The 23956-nt window shown below is 37.6% G+C and overlaps 2 protein-coding genes across 3 annotated transcripts in view; one reads left to right on the top strand and one right to left on the bottom strand.

Annotated features, from left to right (window-relative positions):
• The first annotated feature begins 222 nt into the window (after window positions 1-222).
• Window positions 223-6321, top strand: EFCAB9 (EF-hand calcium binding domain 9). Its single transcript, XM_069102379.1, has 4 exons — window positions 223-1275; window positions 3721-3869; window positions 4224-4394; window positions 5717-6321. Exons 1-4 carry the CDS (start codon window positions 1140-1142, stop codon window positions 5864-5866), a joined length of 606 nt encoding a protein of 201 aa, XP_068958480.1. The 5' UTR covers window positions 223-1139; the 3' UTR covers window positions 5867-6321.
• A 10477-nt stretch (window positions 6322-16798) lies between these two features.
• The window catches only part of UBTD2 (ubiquitin domain containing 2), a 65303-nt gene continuing 58145 nt past the window's right edge, over window positions 16799-23956 (bottom strand). For both annotated transcript variants that reach the window (XM_069102377.1, XM_069102378.1), the window contains exon 3: window positions 16799-17505. In XM_069102377.1, the coding sequence (XP_068958478.1) occupies window positions 17108-17505 (398 nt within the window). In that variant the 3' untranslated portion in view covers window positions 16799-17107. The remainder of the gene's footprint in view (window positions 17506-23956) is intronic.

Genomic DNA, 23956 nt, shown 5'->3' with positions numbered 1-23956 from the left:
TGAAAACTAAAAATAAAAAAAATGTTTGATTGATTGTAAAAAAAAAAAAAAGAATTGACCATCTCCATCCTAAGCAGGGTACTAATTTACATTCAGTAAGTAGACCAATATTGGTCTTGATGATTTTACCCTTCTTCTCTCACTCCAACCCCATCCTGCTATGTTGGCAGGACCATCTTTTTTTTTTTTTTTCTTTTTTTCTGGGGGGGGGGCAATTGGGGTTAAGTGACTTGCCCAAAAGGTCACACAGCTATTGTGTGTGTGTGTGTGTGTGTGTGTGTTAAGTGTCTGAGGCTGGATTTGAACTCAGGTCCTCCTGACTCCAGGGTGGGTGCTCTATTCACTGCACCACCTAGCTGCCCCAGGACCATCTTTCTAAAACACTAGTTTGGCTTGGTTTTGCTTGCCAGAGGATCATCCTCCCAAAACATCTATTTTTTTTTTTTGCCTGCCATTTCTCTTTGTAGAAAACAGTCATTGGCTTTTCTTTGTCTACAAGTTAAATACAAACTCTTTATCCTGGGATTCAAGATCCTCCATAGCTTTTCCAGTCTTACCTAGAATTGTTCCCCTACACACAATCCAGCCCAACTAGTTTGCTTACTGTCCCCTAAATATTCTGATTTCTCACTTTAGGTTTCTTTCACTGACCATAACCCAAAGAAATCTATCTCTCCACTGGATCCATAGGATTCACTGGATCCTCTACATCTGTTCTACTCCTTTTGACACATTATATAGAAATCTATATGCTGATACCATTCTAATCTATGCCTTTGTTACTTTGCACATAACAGGTGCTCAATGTAAACTTGTGGATTGATTTAGGAGCTCTCTCCTCCCCTCCTCCCTCACTCAAGCAGGAATATATCTTTTTATATTGCTTCCTAAAGAACTTTGCTAATTCTTAAGTGACAAGGAGACGTATGTAACCATATATGTGTATATGCATATGTATGTATATCAGGGACTTGTATGTAGTCTGAGGAATCAACTACTTCCTCTCACATTTTAACCAAGGTAATTCCTTAGTAAATATAAGAACTCAGAGACCTAAGTCTTCATTCTATTTCAAAGAGTTCTCTATTCTATGTTGCCTAAGTGACCAGCTACAAACAGAATCAAATAGTGGTGACAAGATGAAATTGAAGCAAGGATCATTTCTGTGGTACCTCTACTTAGATAAAATATACTGTTTGCTATCGGTGAGAAATATCAAGGCACTGTTGGAATACTTCCAAGTTCTTGATGTGCATAAGAGCCACACTCTGAATGGTAAGTACCTTCAACTTTATTATGTCACTTAGACATAATGACTTGGTTCAGAGGACAGTGGGAGGCCTAGGAAGAAATGTTAAAATTACATTACCTGCCTTTATGGAACTCACAAACTACTGGAGTCCAAATGGAAGAGAGAGCTCTGCAGACAGTGAGATCCTCCTCATACTTTTGGCAGATGAAATTTTTCTCACTTTCTCAAATCCCTGAGCATTACCTATATGAGAACCATAAGCATTCAAAAGTTTAAACTATCTATCCAGACATGGAAAAATCAAGTGGATGAAGAATACCTGGCCAAATAACAATAATACAATCGTTGAACTGCACATAGAGTTCATCTATCAACAATACAATTACCTTAGAAAAACACTGCAGATTGCCAGATATGGTTGTATATTCCTATAATCCTTTTTCCTGGGGGAGGCTGAAGCTAGTGGATCACTTGAATTTGGGAGCTCTGAGTTGCAATAGGGCTAAAGTAGATTATGTGTCCACATTAAGTTTGGCACTAATACAGTGTGAGAGGGCCATTAGGCTGCCTAAGGAGTCAACTGACCTGGGTTGGAAAGAGAGCAGGTCAAAGTTCTTATGCAGATCAGTAATGGGATTGGGTCTGTGAATGGCTGCTGCATTTTTAGCATGGATGAGATAGACACCCAGTCTAGAGAGACAAGGAGAGGAAATAGGAGAGGGAGAAAGAAAAAGGAAGAGAGCAAGAAGAGAAAGTTAGGGGAGGAAGGGAAAGAAGAGAAGGAAGGGGAAGGAGAAAGAAAAGGAAGGAAGCAAGGAGGGAAGAAAGGAAGGAAAGGAGGAAGGAAGAGGGAGGGAGAGGGAGAGAAGGGAGGAACTATAAACAACCAATGAACTCAACCTAAAATTGAATGGGAGGCAACAAGCAGGGTAGATTGCATTTGAAAAACTGTGCAGTGCTACCTCAAGCTGCCCCCGAAAACAAAGGCCTATCTTTTTTTTTTCTTAAAGCAATCGAGGTTAAGTAACTTGCTCAAGGTCACACGGCCAGTTATTTCTGGGTGTGGTGCTGAGTATCTGAGCCCGGATTTGATCCCCGGGTCATCCCGACACTGGAGCCGGTGCTCTTACTCGCTGTGCTACCTGGCCGCCCCCAAAGGCCTATCTTTTAAAGATTATTATTCTTCCAGCAATGCTCTCCGACTTCAAAGCATGAAATATAACCATCTCCAAGAACTGAACTAACATTGCAGAGGACACAATGGGCAACATAGAGAAACAGGGAAGGGAGAAGGAGGTGTAAAACAGGATGTGTCCAAAGACCAACAAATGTATGATTGAGAAAGGACCAATCAATGGACCGCCATGTGCTCCACTGGTGCCTTCACAATGTCAAGAAATCTAAATGAAAGCCTCCAGTAGTAAGAACGAGGATTTGAATTCCCAGGTCCCAAGTTCAAGTGTGGTCATTCTCCTGCTATGTTGCCACTTCCCTGACACCACATTCCCTTAATCCCTACCTGAGTTGCCAATACCCTTGACTGTATAAGGATACTTCCAATGTTGGACCACCAAAAATCCTCCCAGGCTATAATCATAAGACTTCAGAGCAATCAGAAGATTTCAACACAACATGACTTCGAGCAGTCACTTCAGTTTTCTGAGCTTCAGCTTCCTCATTTGTAAAATAAACTGAAGGGACTAAAGTTTCTTCCAGCTATAAACAGTATAATACAGGAAGACAGGAGATGACTATTAGAGATGCATTATAGATGGCTTGCCATTTATATGTATATAGATGAGTAACTATAATATCATAAACATCCATCTAATATATGCATAACTGGGGAATGGGGTCACTAATCATTAGGGACTGACCTTCCAATAAATTTGACACAATTTGGAAGCTGCTGACCATTTTATCCCAACCCATCCCACCAAAAGGTAAGCACACATCCCTGTATCATGCACATTCCCTTGTGTAAGAATCTTTCACATTTTCCAGTCCCTGGCATACTGTAGGCATTCAATAAATATTTAAATACTTCAATACTTTCTAATGAAGGATGGATCTCCCACCAATGTTGTGTATTCCCACCATTGTTGCACACTGAAACTCATTTATGCATCCTGTGTGACTTTTTCTCATGTTCTCCCATAAACGCTCAGCCTACTTAATATTACTTATGTGATCTTGAGCAAGTCAATCTCTCTGGGTCTCATTTTCCTCATGTGTAAAATAAGGAGAAGGAACTAAATGTCTAAACCCCATGAGCCATGCTCTCCTGATTTCAAAGGAAACAACCTGAGCCCTTGTTAGGAATCCAGAGTACACTAGAAATCCAGGGAAGGATTACTGCCATGTGAATGGCCTTCTAGGAACACTCAGCATCTTAGTGCTGTTTTTAGGGATCACAGTAGAGCATGTGGGTAAGCATTAGAGAAATATGGTATCCTTTTCTCTTTCAGATGTGGTCTTCTATCACTTTCTTCATCACGTGACTGACTTGAACAAGCACCAAATTATGAAAGTGTTTGACATGCTGGACTGGGACGCCACAGGCGAGATTGGCTTTGATGAGTTCTACATGCTCGTTTGTATCCTACTGTCACATGAGGTAGGTGAAGAATCATTTCGATTACAGATACCAAAGCATCTGACACAATTTACCGCATCTACCACTATTTTGCTAAGGCATTACTGAATCGAGACTCCAAAAGAAATTATCTTCCATTGATCATGCTTTCAGAAAAGAAATTAAAGGGAACGATCTTGGCCCTTAGATGATTTGTTTAAATGTTTCTTAACAGATTTGGACCCCTTATAAAATCAAGAAAGGCTAAAGAAACTTCTTCCCCTTCAAACCCTCCCTTCCCCCTTGGGAAGGACAGATCAAGCTCCTGAATTAAGGTCTAGAATGCACTCACTAACCTGACATACCTGAGATTTCTATTTACCTTTCTCTAAACAGAATCACTTGGAAGAGCAGTTTATCTATCGACATTCCCGGGCTGTGTTTGAGCTGCTTGACAAAGATGGGAAGCTTAAGTTAAGCCAGTTTGAAGCCTTCCAATTCCTCTTCAATTTCAGGAACCAGGAAATGAAACAGATTTTCAAGAACTTTGATATTACAGGTGATGAGGTAAGTTCACCAATGCCAAAGATGGGAAACAATACTGCCTCCTCCTAAAGGAATGCCTCATATAGATTCCACCAGTCTGGGTTGCAGTTTGGCATTTCCAAGGGTGCAAAAGATACCCAAAAAGAGTGTTTAGCACTATGGAGGATCCAGACAAATAATGAAATTGTGCATTCTGTAGAGAAATGCATAGCTTTAAGAAACACCTAACACACAAGACCTTGGGCAAGTCACTTAATCTTTCAGGGCTTCACTTTCTTCATTTGTAAAATGAAAGGGTTGGAGTAGATAATCTCTAAGGTCCTTTCCTGCTCTACAATTGTGAATCCAGGAACTAGTACCATACAATTTAGCATTTGTTCTCTAACCATCTGTATAACAGAATTCAAAATACATAAAGGCATTGGAATGTTCTGGAGCAGTCAAAAGATAGGGAAAGCTTCACAAAGAAACAGGAAATTAAGCTGAGTCTTGGACAAGTAGGGAAGACTTTCTAAATGAGAAAAGACTAAACAAAGATATAGAGGCAGGAGAATGTTCAGGAGATAATTTGATCAGCTAATAGAAGTATTAGAAGCTAACATTGGACAGACAGGGACCATACTGCAGAGGGTATTAAGTGCTAGATAGAAATTGAGACTTGCTATTTCCAAGTGTGGATATGATACAGAAGCCTTCTTCCCACCTCCCCGCAAAGGAAAGAATAAGCAGCAAGTGCCTGTTGTGCTAAGTGCTTTTACAAATATCTCATTTGCTCCTCACAACTGCCTGGAAAGCAGGTGCTATTAATTATCCCCATTTTACAGATGGGGAAACTGAGGCAAACAGGTTAAATGACTTGCTCAGGGTCTCATAGCTAGGAAGCATCTGAGGTCACATTTGAACTCAAGTTTTCTGATTCCAGTTCCAGTACTCTACCTACACTGCCACCTAGCTGCCAAGCTCCCTATAGGTCTAAGCAGCAGAACAGAAGCCTCTGTCTTGCAATGGCCAGAGGAAAGAAGCCTCTGTCTGTTCCAACAGCCAGTGGAAATAAGCTGCTGGCTGGGGTTTTGTACAGCACATGTAGGAGCTGCGAATGATGAAACACCCGTTATAATCTAGAGCCCACACAGAGGCATAGGGAAGGACTAGGATTCTCCCTCTGGTCCTCATGTCACATCCTGAAGTTTCCCAATTCCTACTTTAGCTTCTGTTTGAAGTGTCACAGGTTTGTTGTTGGGGTTTTTTTTTTTTTTTTGAGAAATAACTACCACCCCTTGCCTTCTTAAAGTATAATATTTAATTTTCCTAAATTATTCTCTTTTGTTTTTCTCAAATACCAGTGTCTTAATTACAAAGAGTTCAAGCTGTTCTCTATCTTCTGCCTTGACAAACATCAAGAGAGGCAGAAATCAGAGAGAGGTAAACATCTGCTCCTGAAACAGAAAAATCTCTTTGAAAGGTGGAGAGAGCAACACAGAGCTAAGAAGTGAACACTTTTATTATTAAAATAAATTTGAATCTACAAAGTAGAAAATTTAGAATTTATTTCTTCCATGAGAGATTACAGGGAGTGGAGTGTCAGACTTTTGTGCAAGTCATCAATAGGCATGTTCATAAGATTCTGGATTGTTTGTGACACCGGAGCAATGTAATTCTCAGGAGTTACTCAAGGTAGTACAATACTGACTAGAATATCATCAGTTTCTCACTGGACATGCCCCAGTTCCCTACTGCTCAATAACCTAATCAAACCTCATCCTTTTCTGGGACTAAAAGACTGCCCTGGGCAAAATGTTCCTGATTTACCACTGGTCAATTCTTACTCAACCTTCCATCTTAATGACAAAGATTTGAAGATTATATTCTCCTCAAAACCTACCTCACTCCTGGAAAAATAAGTCATCAGGTGCATACAGAAGAAATCCCTTTATTTTTCATTCCCTATTCACCCATTTGTACTCAGCTTCTGCTTTCCTACATGGCTATATGGACACAGCTAAGCTACCTATTCTAGGCCATGGACCTAGGCTTCATGGCCAATCATCTTTAAAAAGAAAGTCATATTTTTTGTATTGGAAGATCACAGAAGGATGACATCATATGAATTTCTTTTTGTTTTACATTTACTCACCCTGCCTGATCTTGAAGGAAGGTCACACAGGGAAAATCTCTAGTCATGAAGCTATAATCACTGGCTAGTAATGTTCTTTTATTATGTACAAATTTCAAGTTCTTTTAAAAGGAAAGTTTTAGGAGATTTAAAGGATTTTCATTATAGGTAAGAAGGAAGAATTAATTTTCCTTCTTCAGACACTTATTTTAATATAGTACTCTCTCTGGCACTTTTTTATCATGACTTCTAATTATCAGTGTAGCATTTTTCACTAAGATATGAACTGACATTTCATTGACCTAGAAATTGCTTCTGTACCAACATTTACCACTTTCTTTAAGATGAATTTGGGGAAGAAGCCAGGATTTAGGGAAATTTATTCCCAGACTCCCTTCATTCCATTCTATTAGAGCAATGCTCTAATGACTGATCACCTAAACTCCCATAATGCTTGACTAAACACCAAGGGGTGACTTGTGCACTTTGCCTCATTATATATGTAGCTACTTCTGTGTTAAACAAACATGTAAATCCCAATCCTAAATATTCTCTCTTAGTAAGTTAGTGTTTCATGAAATACAGTGCTGATCTTTTTACTCATAGTATTTTCCCCCTAACATATCCAGACATTTCTCACTGTGGCAAACTACAGAAATGCATCTCTCACCAAAAACCATAATCTTTGTGGTTTGAACTAAATTTGACAAACTGTATCTGAGAAGGTGGTCAAAGAGAAAACCCCTTACCAGGTAGTTACTTACCAGTAAGACTGTTTCCCTGAAGATATACTGTCCCTATCAGCTGTTACAGCAGACACACTTGTAGCAACATAGGAGTCTTCAGAAGGCTTTTATTTAACCTTTAGAATAAGACTATTAGAGCTGGAATAGGCCTTAGAGATTAACTAGTTTAACCCTCTCATTTTAAAGGAGGCAACTGGGCCTAGAGAAGTTTAGTTTACTAAATGGCTGTTGAATTAAATGATGTGCCCAAGAGGACTTAGCCAAGTAAATGCAGCAGAACTGGAATACTGTTGTATTCTTCCTTGGAGTACTGTATTCATTGCTGGATATATTTTAAGAAGGATATTCCCAAGGTGGAACATTGCCATAAGCAGCAATTCTGGCACCTATGTCAAGCCACACTAAACATACCTACAAATCAGTGATAGGTGAGGAGACTACAATACACTGCAGACAGGATGGGCGATCTCAGAACACCACAAGGCCATTGCAGGTAAAAAAAAACCTCCCTCCAAATCAGGGAGGAGCAAGGTTGGACCAATCCAGGAAAAGACTCCCCTAAAATGAAGGGGGAACCTCACCTTCTGGTAAGTTTCTTAGGTTAATTCATTATACTCAAAAAGTTTCTATGCTACTCAAAAAAACACTATCAGGATGTTACAAAATATTACAAATGTAACAAATTTTAAAATTGTACACTCTTCTAAAATCAATGTTATAACCTTCTATTATTGTTACATAATTTGTACCTCCTATACTTCGATGCTCTGTGGCAAAATCCTGATTCCTTCCCACTAGGTAAGGTGTGATCAGGAATACACCTAGAGGAATGTGAGACCTGCATATTGAGGGGACTGGAGATTCTGCTTTATGATGACTAAAGGAACTGGGAATATTTAGCCTGTAGAAGATAGAGTCTATGGGGGACAACATGACAACAGTTTTCAAGTATCTGAAGGGCTATTATGTAGAAAAATTATTCTGCTTGGCAGATTAATGGGTACAAGTTGCAGAAAGGTAGATTCAAGATCAACATAAGGGAAAACTTCTAAGAATTAGTGCTATCCCGAAGTGGATAGAGGTTAATTGGAAGCTCTAACTTATTGGGGTGGGGAGTTCTAAAGCATAGCTGTTCAGAGATGCTCTGTATTAAAGGGCTTCTCAGGCCCCTTTCTACTCTGGGTGGTTTGGTTTTTGTTTATTTTTCAATCCAGATCTTCTAATTCCCAGATCTCATTCACCTTCCATTGTGCCATGCAGAGGAAGGTATGAGATTCAGCCCTAACACTAACAGGAGCTCCATCACTAGGTCTTCCCAGTTAGTTTGGGTTATTTTCCCCCTATTTCCACTTGAGGATTAGACAGGCAAATCCAATGTGACAGGATATCTGGGTCTACTAGTGGGGTGTAGTATATAACAAGAATATGAGAAGGAAGCTATAACAGCTGCCAGGGATAATGAAGATTCAAGTAAATAATCTTATTGGTAAGTAAGTGGGGTTTTTCCAGAGATGTTAAGGATTGCTGCCTTCAGCTGTTAGAGCAAGTAACATGTCAGAGCTAGGGCATGAGGTCATTCTGAGAATAGCCACAGTGGGATTACAAGACCAAACTGACAGTCTCATCAGGTGCTAGATCCAAGGGAGTGCTTTGTGTGTATAAAGAGCACACAAGGTGCTTGGGTGTTTTGTATTCCTTTTAAATATCCTTTACTCTCTCCCTAGGCAGAAACAAAGATCTCTTCAGACCCAAGAGAATGCAAGTTATGTCCCCAGAGGAAGTAGGATTGGGCTGAGGATGGCAGAATTTATAGTTGAAAGAGGCCTTGGTGATCATCTTGTTCAGCCACCTCACATTTCACAGAGAATAAAATTGGAAGTCCAGAAAGATTAGGTGACTAATCCAGGATAACATAAGGCCAAGAGGCAATAACCCAGAGTTACTGACTCCAAAGCTAGAGCTTTTTCCACTTCAACATGACAGCTTTGCAGGTGCATTAAAGAGAAACCAGGGCAGTCAGAATTTTGATTTGCCTACAAATTTTTCTAATCCTTTTTATATATCATACTTAGTGGTATAGAAAGGACTTTTGGGGTGGGATCACTTACCAGAGCTTACAATTCACTAATCCTTTTGGTTAAAACAATTACTACCTAGAAGAGGGTCTACAGAAATACTTCAAAGAACATAAATACATATGGGCTAAAGGGAAGTCAAATGATTAGATGGAAGACCACAATGCTTTAGCAGGTGAATCAGAGTAATGCTTTCAACAGTCAAGAAACCAGAGAAAAACCATAGGCCATTTCCCTTCCTGTAGCCGTGAAAGGGCAAAATGTCCCCAAGAGGCATAACTGTTTATTACTTTTTTTCAAACCTTTAAGCTAAATAGGTAGGGCCAGTGATATCCAGTATTCAAGGATTCCGTGGGCCTCACAAAAATGATAATGGAACTTATTACCCACAGGCTTCTAATACTGGATAAACCCTGGACATTTAAATCATATTGATGTAGGGGAAGACTTGTGACAGATTTTTGAGAAGAGATTCACCTTCTGGTTACTTACTCAATTAAAGGAGTCATGCTGCCAAGGTGAACAGCATGGAGGTCCAAATAAGAAGCCAAGATTATATATGGATGGATGAGACCTCAGGAGCCACTCAACTCCCTCTTTTTGAAAATGAGGAAGCTGAAACCCAGGGAAATTAGATTTAACAGTTAGTTGAGAGTCAGGATCTGGACTCAGGATCCCTGTGTTCTTTCCAGTATATCATGCTAGAATAGGAGCTAGTTCCTAAGTAACAAAGCCCTGGACATTTAGATCCAAGACAGACTTGTGCTCCTATTTAAACCCATATTAGATTTCTCTCTGTGGGTTTGAGGACCCATACCTGCAGTACATGTCAGATTTATAAGTGATCAGCATCAGGTCTATCTGGCTCAAGTAATATCATTTTTTCTATTTCTCATATTTGAAGAAGTGGTGATTTCCATTCTTTTTTTCATATCATACATATAATAAAAAACAAGAATTTTCTATCAGAATATTTCAGAGGGTTTCCATGTGAGAAAATCACCACAAAGTGAAGTACAGCCTTTGCAGAAGAGAGGATTAAAAGCCTAAGGAGATGGTTCTTTATGTCAAAAATTCTTAATCATGATAGAACAAGAGAAGGTGATTAATTACTCTTCTTTTACTATCACTGCCTCCCATAGCACTGTGTTTGGGGGCAGAAGGGATGTGGGGCGGGGGGGGGGTGCGCTTTGAAATTCTTTCAGACATGTCCTGGCTTGCTGTTTCCTTACTATCCTTTCCATGATCCAACCTCACACACCAAAAATTAAATTTGATTATCTTTTAACACCATATGCAACATAAACTACTGTTTACCACAGATTAATGGCCATTGTAGACTTTTATGTTCAGTAACAATGTAAAACAATCTCTGTAACACTACCCTTAAAGGATACATATCCTTCCTACTCAGGAGACTGATATGTTCTTAGCAAGCCAAACTTTCCATAGTTCTCGCCCTGCAAACCACCCCAAGGTGGCACAATAAATTAGCTCCACCAAAAAAAAGACCCAAAAACCAAGAACTAGGCTCTCCTAGGTTGTTGAAGATCTTATTCAGGATCACGTATTTAGAGCTGGGCCATAGAGGTCATCTAGTCTCACCTCTTTATATTACAGATGAGAAAAATGAGTCTGAGGGAAGTGAAGTCTGACACCAGATTTAGCACTCCTACTAATGCCCCAATATGGGAAAGAAATGACTGCTACATATCTGGTAGTCGTGCTATAACCAAATGTACTTAGGATGCATAAGCAGACAGTGTCATCACTGGAGAAGGGCAGCTATCAGAGTAAGGGAATTGGCCTGCCATAGTTCTCAAGAGATCCGTCACAAAAGTTGTAAGATAAACCCACCTTCACCACAGTATTTCAATCTTCATTCTATGGCTGCCATAGCTGCAGATCTTCCCTACAAGCATAATAGCTGTGGAAAATGAGGCTAGCCTAAGAAAATTTCAAGAATGCTTTTCTCTACAGTGGCCTGGGTGGGGCTCATAATCAGTGTCCTCCATAAAGATGAATTGACTTAGGGGAGGCTAGGTGGCACAGTGAATAGAACACTAGCCTGAGTTCAAATCCAGCCTCAGACACTTAACACTTACTAGCTGTGTGACCTTGGGCAAGTCACTTAACCCCCCCAAAAAAAGGCAAAAAGAAAAATGAGACTTGATGAGGTAACTATCACAATGTGACTGCTACTTAACACACGTAAGATTGAGCATCTTTTCAGAATCTGAGAAGGAAAGGTGAGGAAACAATTCCTGGTTTTTATTTTGGCAAAAACTGATTACTGGGGCAGCTAGGTGGCACAGTGAGTAAGAGCGCCGACCCGGAGTCGGGAGGACCTGGGATCGATTCCGGCCTACTTAACATTCACACACAAAAAAAAAACTGGCAGTGTAACCTTGGGTAAGTTACTTAACCCCAATTGCTTAAAAAAAAAAAATGATTACCTACAGAACTTCCCATTCTTTATTAGCAGGCAATTTCCTTCCTATCTGGAAATGGTATTGACCAGGAAAGGCTTTGAGAATATACTGCTAACTATAAGAGGCTTCTCTTTTAAGCCTGCTAATGCTCCTTAGCCAAGTGGTTAAATCCAATTTTCTAAGCACTGGGTTCACAAAAGATGTAAAACGAAGTCATTTTTAAAATGCCAAATTAGCCTATACCAGCAATGTGGACTGGGGTCTGAAATTCCTTTAGTGAAAAATTATCCAACTTAATCTACCACTCAGCTTTTTTTGAAGTTTTTTCTTAGTTGTATTATGAGAACCTTAAGAATTTGAAAGATTTCTAAGGATATTCTTCAGTTTTACTCTCCACACTCCAGAAGGCTAGTTGACTAATCCTTCATATTATAGTTAAGGTCAGTTTAGCACCTAGCCCAACAATATGCACAAATAGGAACTTAAGAGTATTTCTGCAAGATGATGATGTTCTGTATTATAACTAGGAAATACATATTATTTGCAGGCTCTTCAATATTATTCATATGAGTATTTCCTCTACAAATTACAACCTCCATCCTATACCCCCCAGACTTAGTAAATGATCTTTGAAATTTACTATAGCCAAAAATGTATTGTTCTGTAGTCAATCTGGCAATGTCCCTCTCCGAATTTAGCTAACTTAATCCTCTGACAACAGACACACAGTCCCCCACCAAACTAACTTCACAGGGCCACTCAAAGGTTATGTTTCATAGGTAAGTGGCACAGTGGATCTATAAAACACTGGACTTAAGAGCCAGAAATAACAGAATTTCGATGCTGCCCCAGACATTTATAACCATGTGACCCTGAGCAAATCACTTAGCCTCTTAGTCTGTTTATTCATATGTGAAATGAGGATAATAACAGCACCTAACTCACAGAGCAGTTGTGAGAATCAAAGAAGATAATATATGTAAAATGATCTTCCAGATTTAAAGCCATATATTAAATGTTAACTAGTATTATAGCCAACAAAAACATGTGGTCACAATTATGGCTAAAATCTGTTGTTCCTGTGCACAAAGACAACACAGTTTCAAAAACTGTTATGTGCCTAAAATGCCTAAGACCAAGAGCACAGAGATTTATCATTTCCTGGTGTGGATGAAGATAAGGTTACCCACCTAGGGACTCAGCAAAAAGGTGCAACTTCCCAATCCATCTCCTGTATTCTTCAATTAATTAATGAAAATTTGATTCAAATTCTGCTTCTGTTGCTGATTATAGGGGAGAGGGTTTGGGAAGAATACATACCAGAATAAAAAAACAACTTGTGCTTCACTGTCCTCTTACTGCTCACACACTTGTACAGATGAACGCATCTGGTGGTATAGCAGATAAAGGGGACGATGAGAAGCCAGGTGGGGCTGGTGCCCCATCTCTGACACCTCAGAGCATGAATACTGGCACCTCAGGCAACTCTCTAAACTACAGACAGGTTGTAATCAGTTGGTTCCAAGAGAATCCCCACACCAATGAAATACCAGGTCCTTGAAATATTAATATGGGTTGATGAACTAATACTACCCAGAGATTAGAGACACTTGTATGTGTTTTATATATATATATATATATATATATGTATGACATACTGGAGACATTTACCTAAGTTAAAGCTTTTGTTAAGTATTTAAACTTAAGAGACTTTCAAGTCAGAAGGAACCCCAAATATCATCTAGTCCAGGACTTGTTAATTTTTCCACTTGCAACCCCTTCAGTGCTTCTTAAACTGTGGGTCATGACAAGCAATATCAAGTCCAACTTGTACCTGAGCAGAAATCCTGCTCTACACACATTTCCAATAATAAGCCATCTAGTTTCTCACCACTTTTCAAGGTAACTCATTCGACTTTTAGATAGTTCTAGTTGCTATTTTTTCATACTGAGTTGAAATGTGCCTCTACAACCTCTATCCCAGGAACAGAAGCAAAACTACTACTCATGCAGTCTCTGCAAAGCTGAGAGAACCGGGAGCTCAAGGGATTTGAGGGACTTGAGAGAGCATAAACTGTTTCCTCAATTTAGAGATGAGAAAACTAAAGCCCAGAAAGTTAATGACCTGCCCAGGCCAAAGGCAGGAACAGATTTCAAGTCCAGTTCTTCTAATTCCAAATCCAGTGTTCTATTATATTATCCTGCCCTCAACTACTATTGTTGAGTGATCTACAGTTCTGATCTATATAGGAAAATGCAAAAATGATGTAAAACTAGAGAATGGCTAGTATTAAGGAAGACAGGTTGTCTTCCTTATATCTGTTAGGGAAAATACTACACAAATAGTACCTACAGCTGGTGGGAATGGCTGAAAAGCTGTTAATTTTGCTATTACCAAAAATGGATCATTTTCTGAAGGCTGTGCTTGAAATCTTGCAATATTTATGAATTTTGCAAAATTCCTAGCAAGGTCTTTGGCAGGGAGAGAAAGGATTTTAAATTTTAATTCATTCTCTGATCCAACACAAGAAAGATTCCAGGGACTTTTGGGGGCTAAAACTATAATTTCATTGGTTCAGGAACTTCTAATGAGAAAACTCTATACCAATGCAGACTGGCTTTTGTCAAGCTTATAGTTTCCTAGGACAGGGTTGGACACGTGTCAGAGACTCAAACCCAGGTCTTGCTGACTCCAAGGCCAAAACTTTGACCACTGTGCCTCGCTGCCTATCAATAGGATAAAAAATTTCAAAAACGAAGTTCATTTAAAGTGTAATTGTTCAAAAGAAAAATGTTGTATTTGAAAAGTGAGACCAAGACAGACAAGTTACAGACTTAAACATAGGAGATGATACAAAACTGTAAATGTCCAAGTCTGAATTGGTCTGAAGAACCTAATTCTGATAAAGAACTTATTTATTGAGCTAAGATTTTTAAAAAGAAAAACTTTGCAATTTTCATTAGAATGCCGATCATCCTTAAATAACTTTTTTTTAAACCCACAACAGCAAAAAATTTATTAAGAGCCCTTAGCTATCTGCCAAGACAAACATGAGGCCATTTTTAAATATACAAAAACCCTACATGCTCAAGTTATACACATCAAGTCTTGATCCAATCTTAGAACAGTCTATTTACAATTAAATAGCACCATAATTTTCTCAGGCAGGTTAGTTGTTTTAATCATACCCAAAGAACTTTGATTCAATATATGAGTTCCTTTAAAACAAAACAAAATCCACAAGAGAACTTGCAATCCCTCGAGAAAAATGAACTTTTATCTACTGCCATGAATGGCTTAAAAAAATGTACTGAAGTGCACTACATCTGAACTTCTTTCTTCCAACCACCAAGACTAAGGGACACTGAAGTTCGCTGTGGCATGCAAATGAACAAACAAGATGCAATTCTTTGATTGTAGGACTGTTAATCAAAGTAACAGGGCTGGGCTCCATTCCCCAGTGCCGAACAACTACTCCTGACATTAATGCTTCAACCTCTTGAATTCCAGGCTTTGAGCAGACCTGAAAGAGTTACAGCCACAATCTTAAGGCAATTAAATAAAAGAGAGAGCTGAAATGAGCCCATCTATTTTAAGAAACATGTTACAAATAAGTTATAAATATCTCCTGTCTAGTCATTCTGTCATTTTAAATACTATTTTCAGGCCAATTAAAACTAACTTCCATTTTGTTGTTACAAGTTAATAAAGCTTCCTATTTCAATTACTTGAAGTTTTGAACTTCTTTTGACTTCAGCAAAAAAATGTTCCTTCTTCTACCCTTCTTTTTGTGGGTACAGAGTTGAAATAACATGGGTTGTTGGCTAACAATAGGTACTCTTAGCTCCCTCACCATTTACAGACTCGGTAAGACAACAATGTCAATTTCTAGAAGCTTAAACTGAAGCCAGGATACACTCCACAAACCAAAGGAGCTAAAAGGTTTTTTTGGTCCCTCATTCTCATTGACCAGGTATTCCCTTATATATACATTATCCAAGAAAGTACAATGGAGGAAAATTACCATACAGCATGACTGAAAATAATGAACAATTCATTAGGAAGTATTCAAGAAAACCATGTAATGTCTAGGGTATAAAGTATGCATCATTGAACTGTTTTTAGTGCTGGTGTTTAAATGTGAGGAAATCTTTCACACAGAGTGGTTAAAATAAGGAAAGCGCTTTGTTAATTGTTAAGCACTATAGAAATGTGGGCTATTATTTGATGACTAGAATGAAAATAGGCACCATTCTCCTCCTAGGCACAGGTGAAATGGGCAGTCCTTACATTCTTTATGCAAGGCAGAAGAAAAAGGGAGAATCATTCCATACTCCTGTGAGGACATTTGGTTTCACTGTTCCCCTGCAGCCCAGAAATAGAGTCTGGGTCAGGGTACACAGGAGAATGGCTGGTGTAGCCCTAAACTGATTCTCTTTCCTAAAAAAATGCCCCTCACATTGTTCTGTAGGGGAGAACATACACTTACTTCAAAGTAGCTGTGCATTTAAAGCACAAGCTGCCATGACTACTGGGGGGTTTTTCTCCCCCAGTCAGAAGTAGCAAAGGTATTAGAAGAGTGGCCTCCTGAAGCTAAAGGTGGAAACAGTAGTCAATAGTTCAGCAGACATGTCCAGAAACCCCTGAGGCAGGAGGACAAAAGAACTGTGAATCAGGTACAATATTATATAAGTGATTTTACTGTATTTACTAAGTTATTGCCTAGTGCTCCAGAAGTCAGTAACAGCATAAGGCTGCCTATCACTGGCTTGATAAAAGGTACCAAAATTGGTTGGTATGAACATTAAAAAATATCAACACATGAAAAAAGGGAAATCAATGCTGAAACACGCTAGGGGTATTTTTCCCATTTTTCCCCCTTGATGGATGAATTCTGAGTAATAGCAGTTAAAATCAGAAAAGAAACATCACAGATACTGCACTTCTATTGCCATTAAAAAAAAAGCTACATTTGGGGGCAAATTACACAGTAGGAATTTTTTTGAAATACCCTAATTTGGTTTGCTTAAAAAAAAAACTTATTCTGAATTCAAAAGGTGCTGTTCTTCATGGATGGCTGCTTTATTCATTGTTCAAATCATTTAAACATAGCCATTTATGTTGGGGTATTTTTTTAAATAAATGGTTATCTATTTCATTTGCTGACTCTTGCATTAGAAATGGCAATCACATGAGTCTCAAAGGCTGGCTCTTTGTGTTTTATTTTTTGTGTAGATCTCCATCACAGATGGAATTTTTCATTGGTCATTCCTCAGAACTCATGGGTAAGTAAGGGCAGTGAAAATAAATTTCACGCCATAAAGGAGGAAAAACCAAAAGAAGAGAAAGCCAGCCAACAAGACCAGTTCAGTTCTCAACTGGTGTTGGATTCTGCAAAGGCTGGCTCACAATAACCTGTACTACATAGTCCTTTGGGATCTTCAATTCTTCCAGTTTCATTTTGTCAGTGAGTGGCCTGCCTGAAAAGAACCAGCGCTGACTACTTGGTTCCACCCCTTCCACTGCATTCAACCTCCTCTTCATGTGGTATACTGTGTCTGTACTACGAGCCAAAAGTTTGAGATCTTTGCCCGTGGAAAGGCGTAAACGGAGTTGACATTCATATCCAGAATTCGGTGGTGGATCAGGAATATCCAGAGTCTCTATGTCACTCTTTTCTTCTATCATGTTGATTGGTGGGGCCAAGCAATAGACTGGAAGCTGATATCTGTTTCCCAGTTCATCATAACACTCCGTAAGGGCACCTTCAAAAGGAGGAAAAAAGTAACAGTGATCTAAATTAATTCATTGTAGTATATACTTTGGGAAATTTCCAAGTCACCTGTTAGTGTCTTCTGTAGTTAATACAATATAAAGTTGTGATGTCAGCTTGCTAGTTGATTAGCAATGATAGATTAAAACCAACAAGATTAATTATTATTATCTAGTTTTCAATTCAACTTAAAAGTATCCATTAAACATATATATTCAAGATGCTGTGCTTGGGAGCAGCAGGGTGTTGGTGGGAGCAGGCAATACATGAACCTTACTGTCATCAGAATTGGCTCAAGGAGGGAATGACATGCATACACAGTTGGTATAAAAGTCTATTTTACCTTATAGAGAAGTAGGAGGGAAAAGGAATAAAAGGGGGAAGGGGAAGGGCAGGGAATGATAGAAAGGAGATTTAAAAAGGCAGTGGTCATTAGGAAAACAGACTTTTGAGGAGAGACAAGGTAAAAAGAAAGAGAAGGATAAACAGGGAAAAACAGGGTGGAAGGAAATACACAGTAATCATCAAAGTGATTGTGAAAGTGATGAGCTCACCCATAAAATGGAAGTGGAGAGTAGAATAGATTAAAAACCAGAATCTAACAACACCTTGTTTACAAGAAACACACTTGAAACAGAGAGGTTCATTTTGAGTAAAAATAAGAGGACAGAGCGGAATCTATTATGCTACGAGTTAAAAAAAAAAAAAGGCAGCAATAGCAATTATGTTCTCAGAAAAGCAAAAACAAAAATAGACAATTAAAAGAGATGAACAAGGAAACTATATTTTGCTAAAAAGTTATCATGGAAACTATCAATACTGAATATATATGGACCAACTGGCACAGCATTCAAATTTTTAAAGGAAAAGGTAAATGAGTTACAGGAGGAAATAGACAGTAAAACTATACTACTGGGGGACTTCATCTTTCCCCTCTCAGAACCAGATAAATCTAACCATAAAATAAAACAAGAAATAAGGACATGAATAGAATTTTAGAAAAGTCAGATATGATAGACCTCTGGAAAAAATGAATGGGAACAAAAAAGAATATACCTTTTTCTCAGCTGTACATGACACCTTCACAAACATTTACCATATATTAGGGCATAAAAATCTCACAAACAAATGCAGAGAAGCAGATATATTAAACACATCCTTTTCAGAATATAAGGCAATAAAAATTACTTTAAAAAGAGCTGTGGAAACACATTAAAATTATTTGGAAACTAAATAATCTAATCCTAAAGAATGAGTGGGTCAAAGAACAAATCACAGAAACAATAATTTGATTAAAGAGAATGACAACAATGAGAGAACATACCAAAACTTGCAAGATGTAGCCAAAGCAGTACTTAGGGGAAAATTTACATCTCTAAATCCTTGTATCAATAAAACAGAAAGAGCAGATCAATGAATTGGGCATGTAACTAAAAAAACTAGAAAAAGAACAAATTTAAAATCCCCAATTAAACACCAATTTGGAAATCCAGGAAAATCAAAGAAGAGATTAATAAAATTGAAAGTAAGAAAATCATTGAATTAATAAATAAAACTAGGAACTGATCTTATGAAAATACCAATAAAGCAGACAAACTACTGGTTAACTGGATTTCAAAAAAGAAGGAAAATCAAATTACCAGCATCAAAAACGTAAAGGGTGAATTCACCACTGATGAAGATAATATTAAAGCAATTATTAGGAACTATTTTGTCCAATTATATACCAATAAATCTAACAATCTAAGTGAAATGGATGAATATTTACAAAACATATAAAATGTACAGATTAACAGAAGAATATTTAAATAACCCTACCTTAGGAAAAAAATTGAACCATCAATGAACTCCCTAAGAAAAAAATCCCCAGGACCAGATGATTCACAAATGAATTCTACTAGACATTTAAATAACATTCCAATACTATACAAACTATTTGGAAAAACAGATGGAGTCCTACAAAACTCCTTTTATGACCCAAATATGGTACTGATACCTAAACTAGGAAGAACAAAAACAAAGAAAGAAAGCTATAGACCAATTTCCCTAATGAATATTGATGCAAAAATTTTAGAAGATTACAACAATATATCACAAAGATCATAAACTATAATCAGATGGGATTTAAACCAGGAATGAGGACTGGTTCAATATTAGGAAAGCTATCAGCATAATGGACTGTAAGTCAATAACAAAACCAACAAAAATCATAATCATTTCAATGGATTCAGAAAAAGCTTTTGATGAAATACAACATTTCTATTAAAAATGAGAGAAAGTATAGGAATCAGTGGAGTTTCCTTAAAATAAGTAGCATCTATCTAAAACCATGAGCAAGCATTATTTCTAACAAGAATAAGGTAGAAATCCTCCTAATAAGATAAACGATGAATAAGGATGTCCTTATCAACACTATTATTCAATATTGTTCTACAAATGCTAGCTATGGCAATGAGACAAGAAAAAGAAATGGAAGGAACTAGAACAGGCAATAAGGAAACACAACTATTACTCTTTGCAGAAAATACGATGGTATACTTAGAGAATCCTAGAGAATCAAGTAAAAAGCTAGTTTAAATAATTAACAATTTCAGCAAAGTTGCAGGATATGAAATAAACCCAACATAAATCATCAGCATTTCTATATATCACCAACAAAGTGCAGCAGGAAGAGATAAATAGATTCTACTTAAAATAACTGCAGACAATATAAAACACTTGGGAATCTACCTGCCAAGACAAACCCAGGAATTCTATGAACACAATATAAAACACTTTTGACACAAAGAAAGTCAGATCTAAACAACCAGAAAAATATTAATTGCTCTTAAGTAGGCCAAACCCATATAATTAAAATAGCAATAATACCTAAATAATTTACTTATTCAGTACCATACAAATCAAACTACCAAAAATTATTTTACAGAACTAGAAAAAATAACAACAAAATTTATCTGGAAGAACAGAAGATCAAGAATATCAAAGGAATTAATGAAAAAAAAAATATGAAGGCAGCCACCTAGCAGTACCATGTCTGAAACTGTTTTAAAGTGGTAATCACCAAAAACAATCTGGTACTGGCTAAGAGTGGTGCTAGAGCAGCGGATCAGTGGAATAGATTAAGTACACAATACACTGTGGTAAATGACTATAGTAATCTAGTTTGAGAAACCCAAAGATCCAAGCTTTTGGAACAACTATTTGACAAAAATTACCATGAAAAGTGGAAAGCAGCTTGGCAGAAACTAAATATAGAGACTGTCTTACACTGTATATACCAAGATGAGGCCAAAATGTGTACATGATTCAGACATAAAGACTGATACCATAAAAAGGAGAGCAAGGAGTAGTTTATCACCTCTCAGATCTATGAATAAGGGAAGAGTCTATGACCAAATAAGAAGTAGCATTATGAGATGTAAAACGGGTAATTTTGATTATATTAAGTTAAAAACATTTTGAATATGCAAAACCAATGCAACTAAGATTAGAAGATAAGCAGAAAGCTGGGGAAAAAATTTTTATAGCAAGTGTCTCTGATAAAGGCCTCATTTCTCAAATCTATTGAGAAGTGAATCAAATTTATAAGAACAGAAGTCATTCTGCAATCAATAAATGACCAAAAGATATGAACAGGCTGTTTTCAGAAAAAGAAATCAAAGCTATCTATAATCATGAAAAAATGCTCTAAATCACTATTGATTAGAGAAATGCAAATTAAAACAATTATGAGCTACCACCTCATACCTGTTAGATTGGTTAATATGACAAAAAAAAAGAAAAATGACAAATATTGGAAGGGACGTGGGAAAATTGGGATACTAATGCACTACTGGGGGAGCTGTGAAGTGCTTCAACCATTCTGGAGAGTAATTTGGAAGTATGTCCAAAGGGCTATTAAACTGTGCATACTTTTTTATCCAGCAATCTCACTACTAGGTCTGTATCCCAAAGAGATAAACAAGGTGGGAAAGGGAGCAGGAAGAAGGAACTATTTATAGCAGCTCTTTTTGTGGCAGCAAAAACTTGGAAACTGAGGGGATCTCCATCAATTAGGGAATGGCTTAAACAAGTTGTGGTATATGGTTGTAATGAACTATTGAAAGGAACAAGGTATTTCAGAAAAACCTGGAAAGACTGAGATGACCTGATGCAGAGTAAAGTGAGCAGAACCAGAAGAATATTGTACACAGTAACAGCAATACTGTACAATGATCAAATCTGAATGACTTAGCTATTCTCAGCAATATAAAGATTCAAGACAATTCCAAAGGACTTATGATGAAACATGTTATCCGTCTCCAGAGAAAGAACTGATGGGAGTCTGAAGGCAGATTGAAGCATACTTTTTTTTTTTACCACAACATGGCTAACTGGAAATATATTTTGCATGACTGCACATGTATAATTTATCAAATTTCTGGACCTTTTAAGGAATGGGAAGGAGAAGGAGTAAGAGAATTTAGAATTCAAAATTTAACAAACAAATGTTAAAATTTTTTTACATGTAATTGAAATTGCAAAAAAAAAGTGCTCAATTCTATGAATACAAAGACAAGCAACAATATGATCCTTATTTTCAAGGGCTGTAGGATGTTACTAAGGGCAAGACAATATATATGCATAAACATAGAAATATAAAGAAAGGGAAAGTGTGACAGGGACGATGAGGACATCTATATAAGATACTCTAGCAAAATCTGGGGAAGGAATTATGTTTATTCTGGTGGATTCAGGGAGGCTTTATGAGGAAGCAGTTCCTGACTTGAACTCTGAAGGGAGAAATGTATTTCAACAGGTAGAGATGAGAAGGTATTCCAAGTATGTGATGACACAGAGGCAAGAGATCACAAATCAGCAAGCAACCCAATCTATAATTTTATCTGAGTTTCTGGATTCTTCTACTAGATCACTTTAGGTCATTTCAGAAATAATTCATACTTATATAAAAGTTTGTTGGAGGAGCTGAAAAAATATAAAATGTGCAACTCTCCCAATTTTATTGTTAGAATCAATTTTAAAAGGATAGCCAGGAAACTGTAAGGGCTGAAACTACATTTATTTTAAAAAATTAGCCCTAAGCATCTACAACACTTATAATTAAAGCATTTACATATCCCATACTACTAAAAGAGAAAGTGTGGTATATTGTAAAATTCACAGGACTAAAAGTCAGAAAACCTGGGTTTCCAGTTTTAGCTCTGCCACCTTGGGCAAGTCAGTCAGATTCTCAGTTGTCCCATTTGTCAAATAAGAAAGGTGGACTGGATGACTTCTAAGGAAGAAGAAGAAACCATCTTTAAAATTCTATGATAGCTGGCCTACATGTTCTTTGATCCTTACAAATGAGAAGGTTCCCAGCTGTCTTCCATTTGATGCAGCATGAGAGTATCAATCACACAACACTTAGCAAAGTGATGTTTCTCCTAAAGCTAATTAAAAAACAGAGTTAAGGGGCGGCCAGGTGGCACAGTGAGTAAGAGCACCGGCCCCAGAGTCGGGATGACCTGGTGATCGAATCCCAGGCTCAGATACTTAGCACCACACCCAGAAATAACTGGCCATGTAACCTTGAGCAAGTTACTTAACCCTAATTGCTTTAAAAAAAAAAAAAAAGAAACAGAGTTAAATAGGATGGCAAAGGGTAAGGGGGACGTGAGGGAATGAGGTAAATAAATTTAGATTTCTGACTAGCTAACAGAAAAAAATTGTTCTACTGAATTATTAATTGCTAATTTCAAATTAAAGATCAACAACATACTATTACTAAGGGCCATTTCCTTTTGGAATAGGAATGGGTTTGCTCTAATGAGCTTTTTAATGTAATGATACTGTGATGAGACGGGATTTCATCCAGACTTCAGCATGAACACCAGACTGTCAGTAGTGGTTTAGTTTTTAAAACTATTATATAAAACCACCATCTTTGAGTACAAATATTTAGGCAGATTTCCTCTGTGCAAATCAGAGACTTTTAGGGGGAAATGGGAGGCCAATAAGCAGATAAGCTATAAAATGTGTTTCTACAATTATTGTGTTAAATGTTGAAGAGCTATAGGATCCCCGTGCAGTCCTTGTTAGGGTCTGAATTACTTAGAGTAAGACAGAGTCCACAGAGGCTCTTATTGTTAGTTAACTACTTAGTGTTAAGAAGGAAATAGCAAAATTTATTAACGTATGCTTTTATCAATGTAAATCAGCCAATGCAGGGCGGCTAGGGGGCTCAGTGAATAGAGCACTGGTCCTGGAGATAGGAGGACCTGAGTTCAAATATGGCCTCAGCCACTTGACACACTTACTAGCCATGTGACCTTGGGCAAGTCACTTAACCCCAATTGCCCTGCCTTCCCCCCTCAAAAAAAAAAAAAGCAAAAACAAATAAAACTACACATATCTTTAAAAAAAAAATCAGCCATTGAAAATCAGCAACTTTTTAACTTTTA

Source organism: Petaurus breviceps, unplaced genomic scaffold (assembly GCF_028583685.1).
Source record: "Petaurus breviceps papuanus isolate PSGF00001 unplaced genomic scaffold, PetGlider_PUasm1.0 551, whole genome shotgun sequence".
Taxonomy (NCBI): Eukaryota; Metazoa; Chordata; class Mammalia; order Diprotodontia; family Petauridae; genus Petaurus; species Petaurus breviceps.
Note: the sequence above shows the minus strand (reverse complement) of the source record. Positions and strands in the feature narration are given on the sequence as shown.

Excerpts from the sequence above, each read along its gene's own strand:
- EFCAB9 (XM_069102379.1), top strand. The coding sequence starts at position 1,140 with ATGAAATTGAAGCAAGGATCATTTCTGTGGTACCTCTACTTAGATAAA. Across the intron at positions 1,276-3,720 it reads TAAGAGCCACACTCTGAATG|ATGTGGTCTTCTATCACTTT; the intron begins GTAAGTACCTTC and ends TTTCTCTTTCAG. Across the intron at positions 3,870-4,223 it reads GTATCCTACTGTCACATGAG|AATCACTTGGAAGAGCAGTT; the intron begins GTAGGTGAAGAA and ends TTCTCTAAACAG.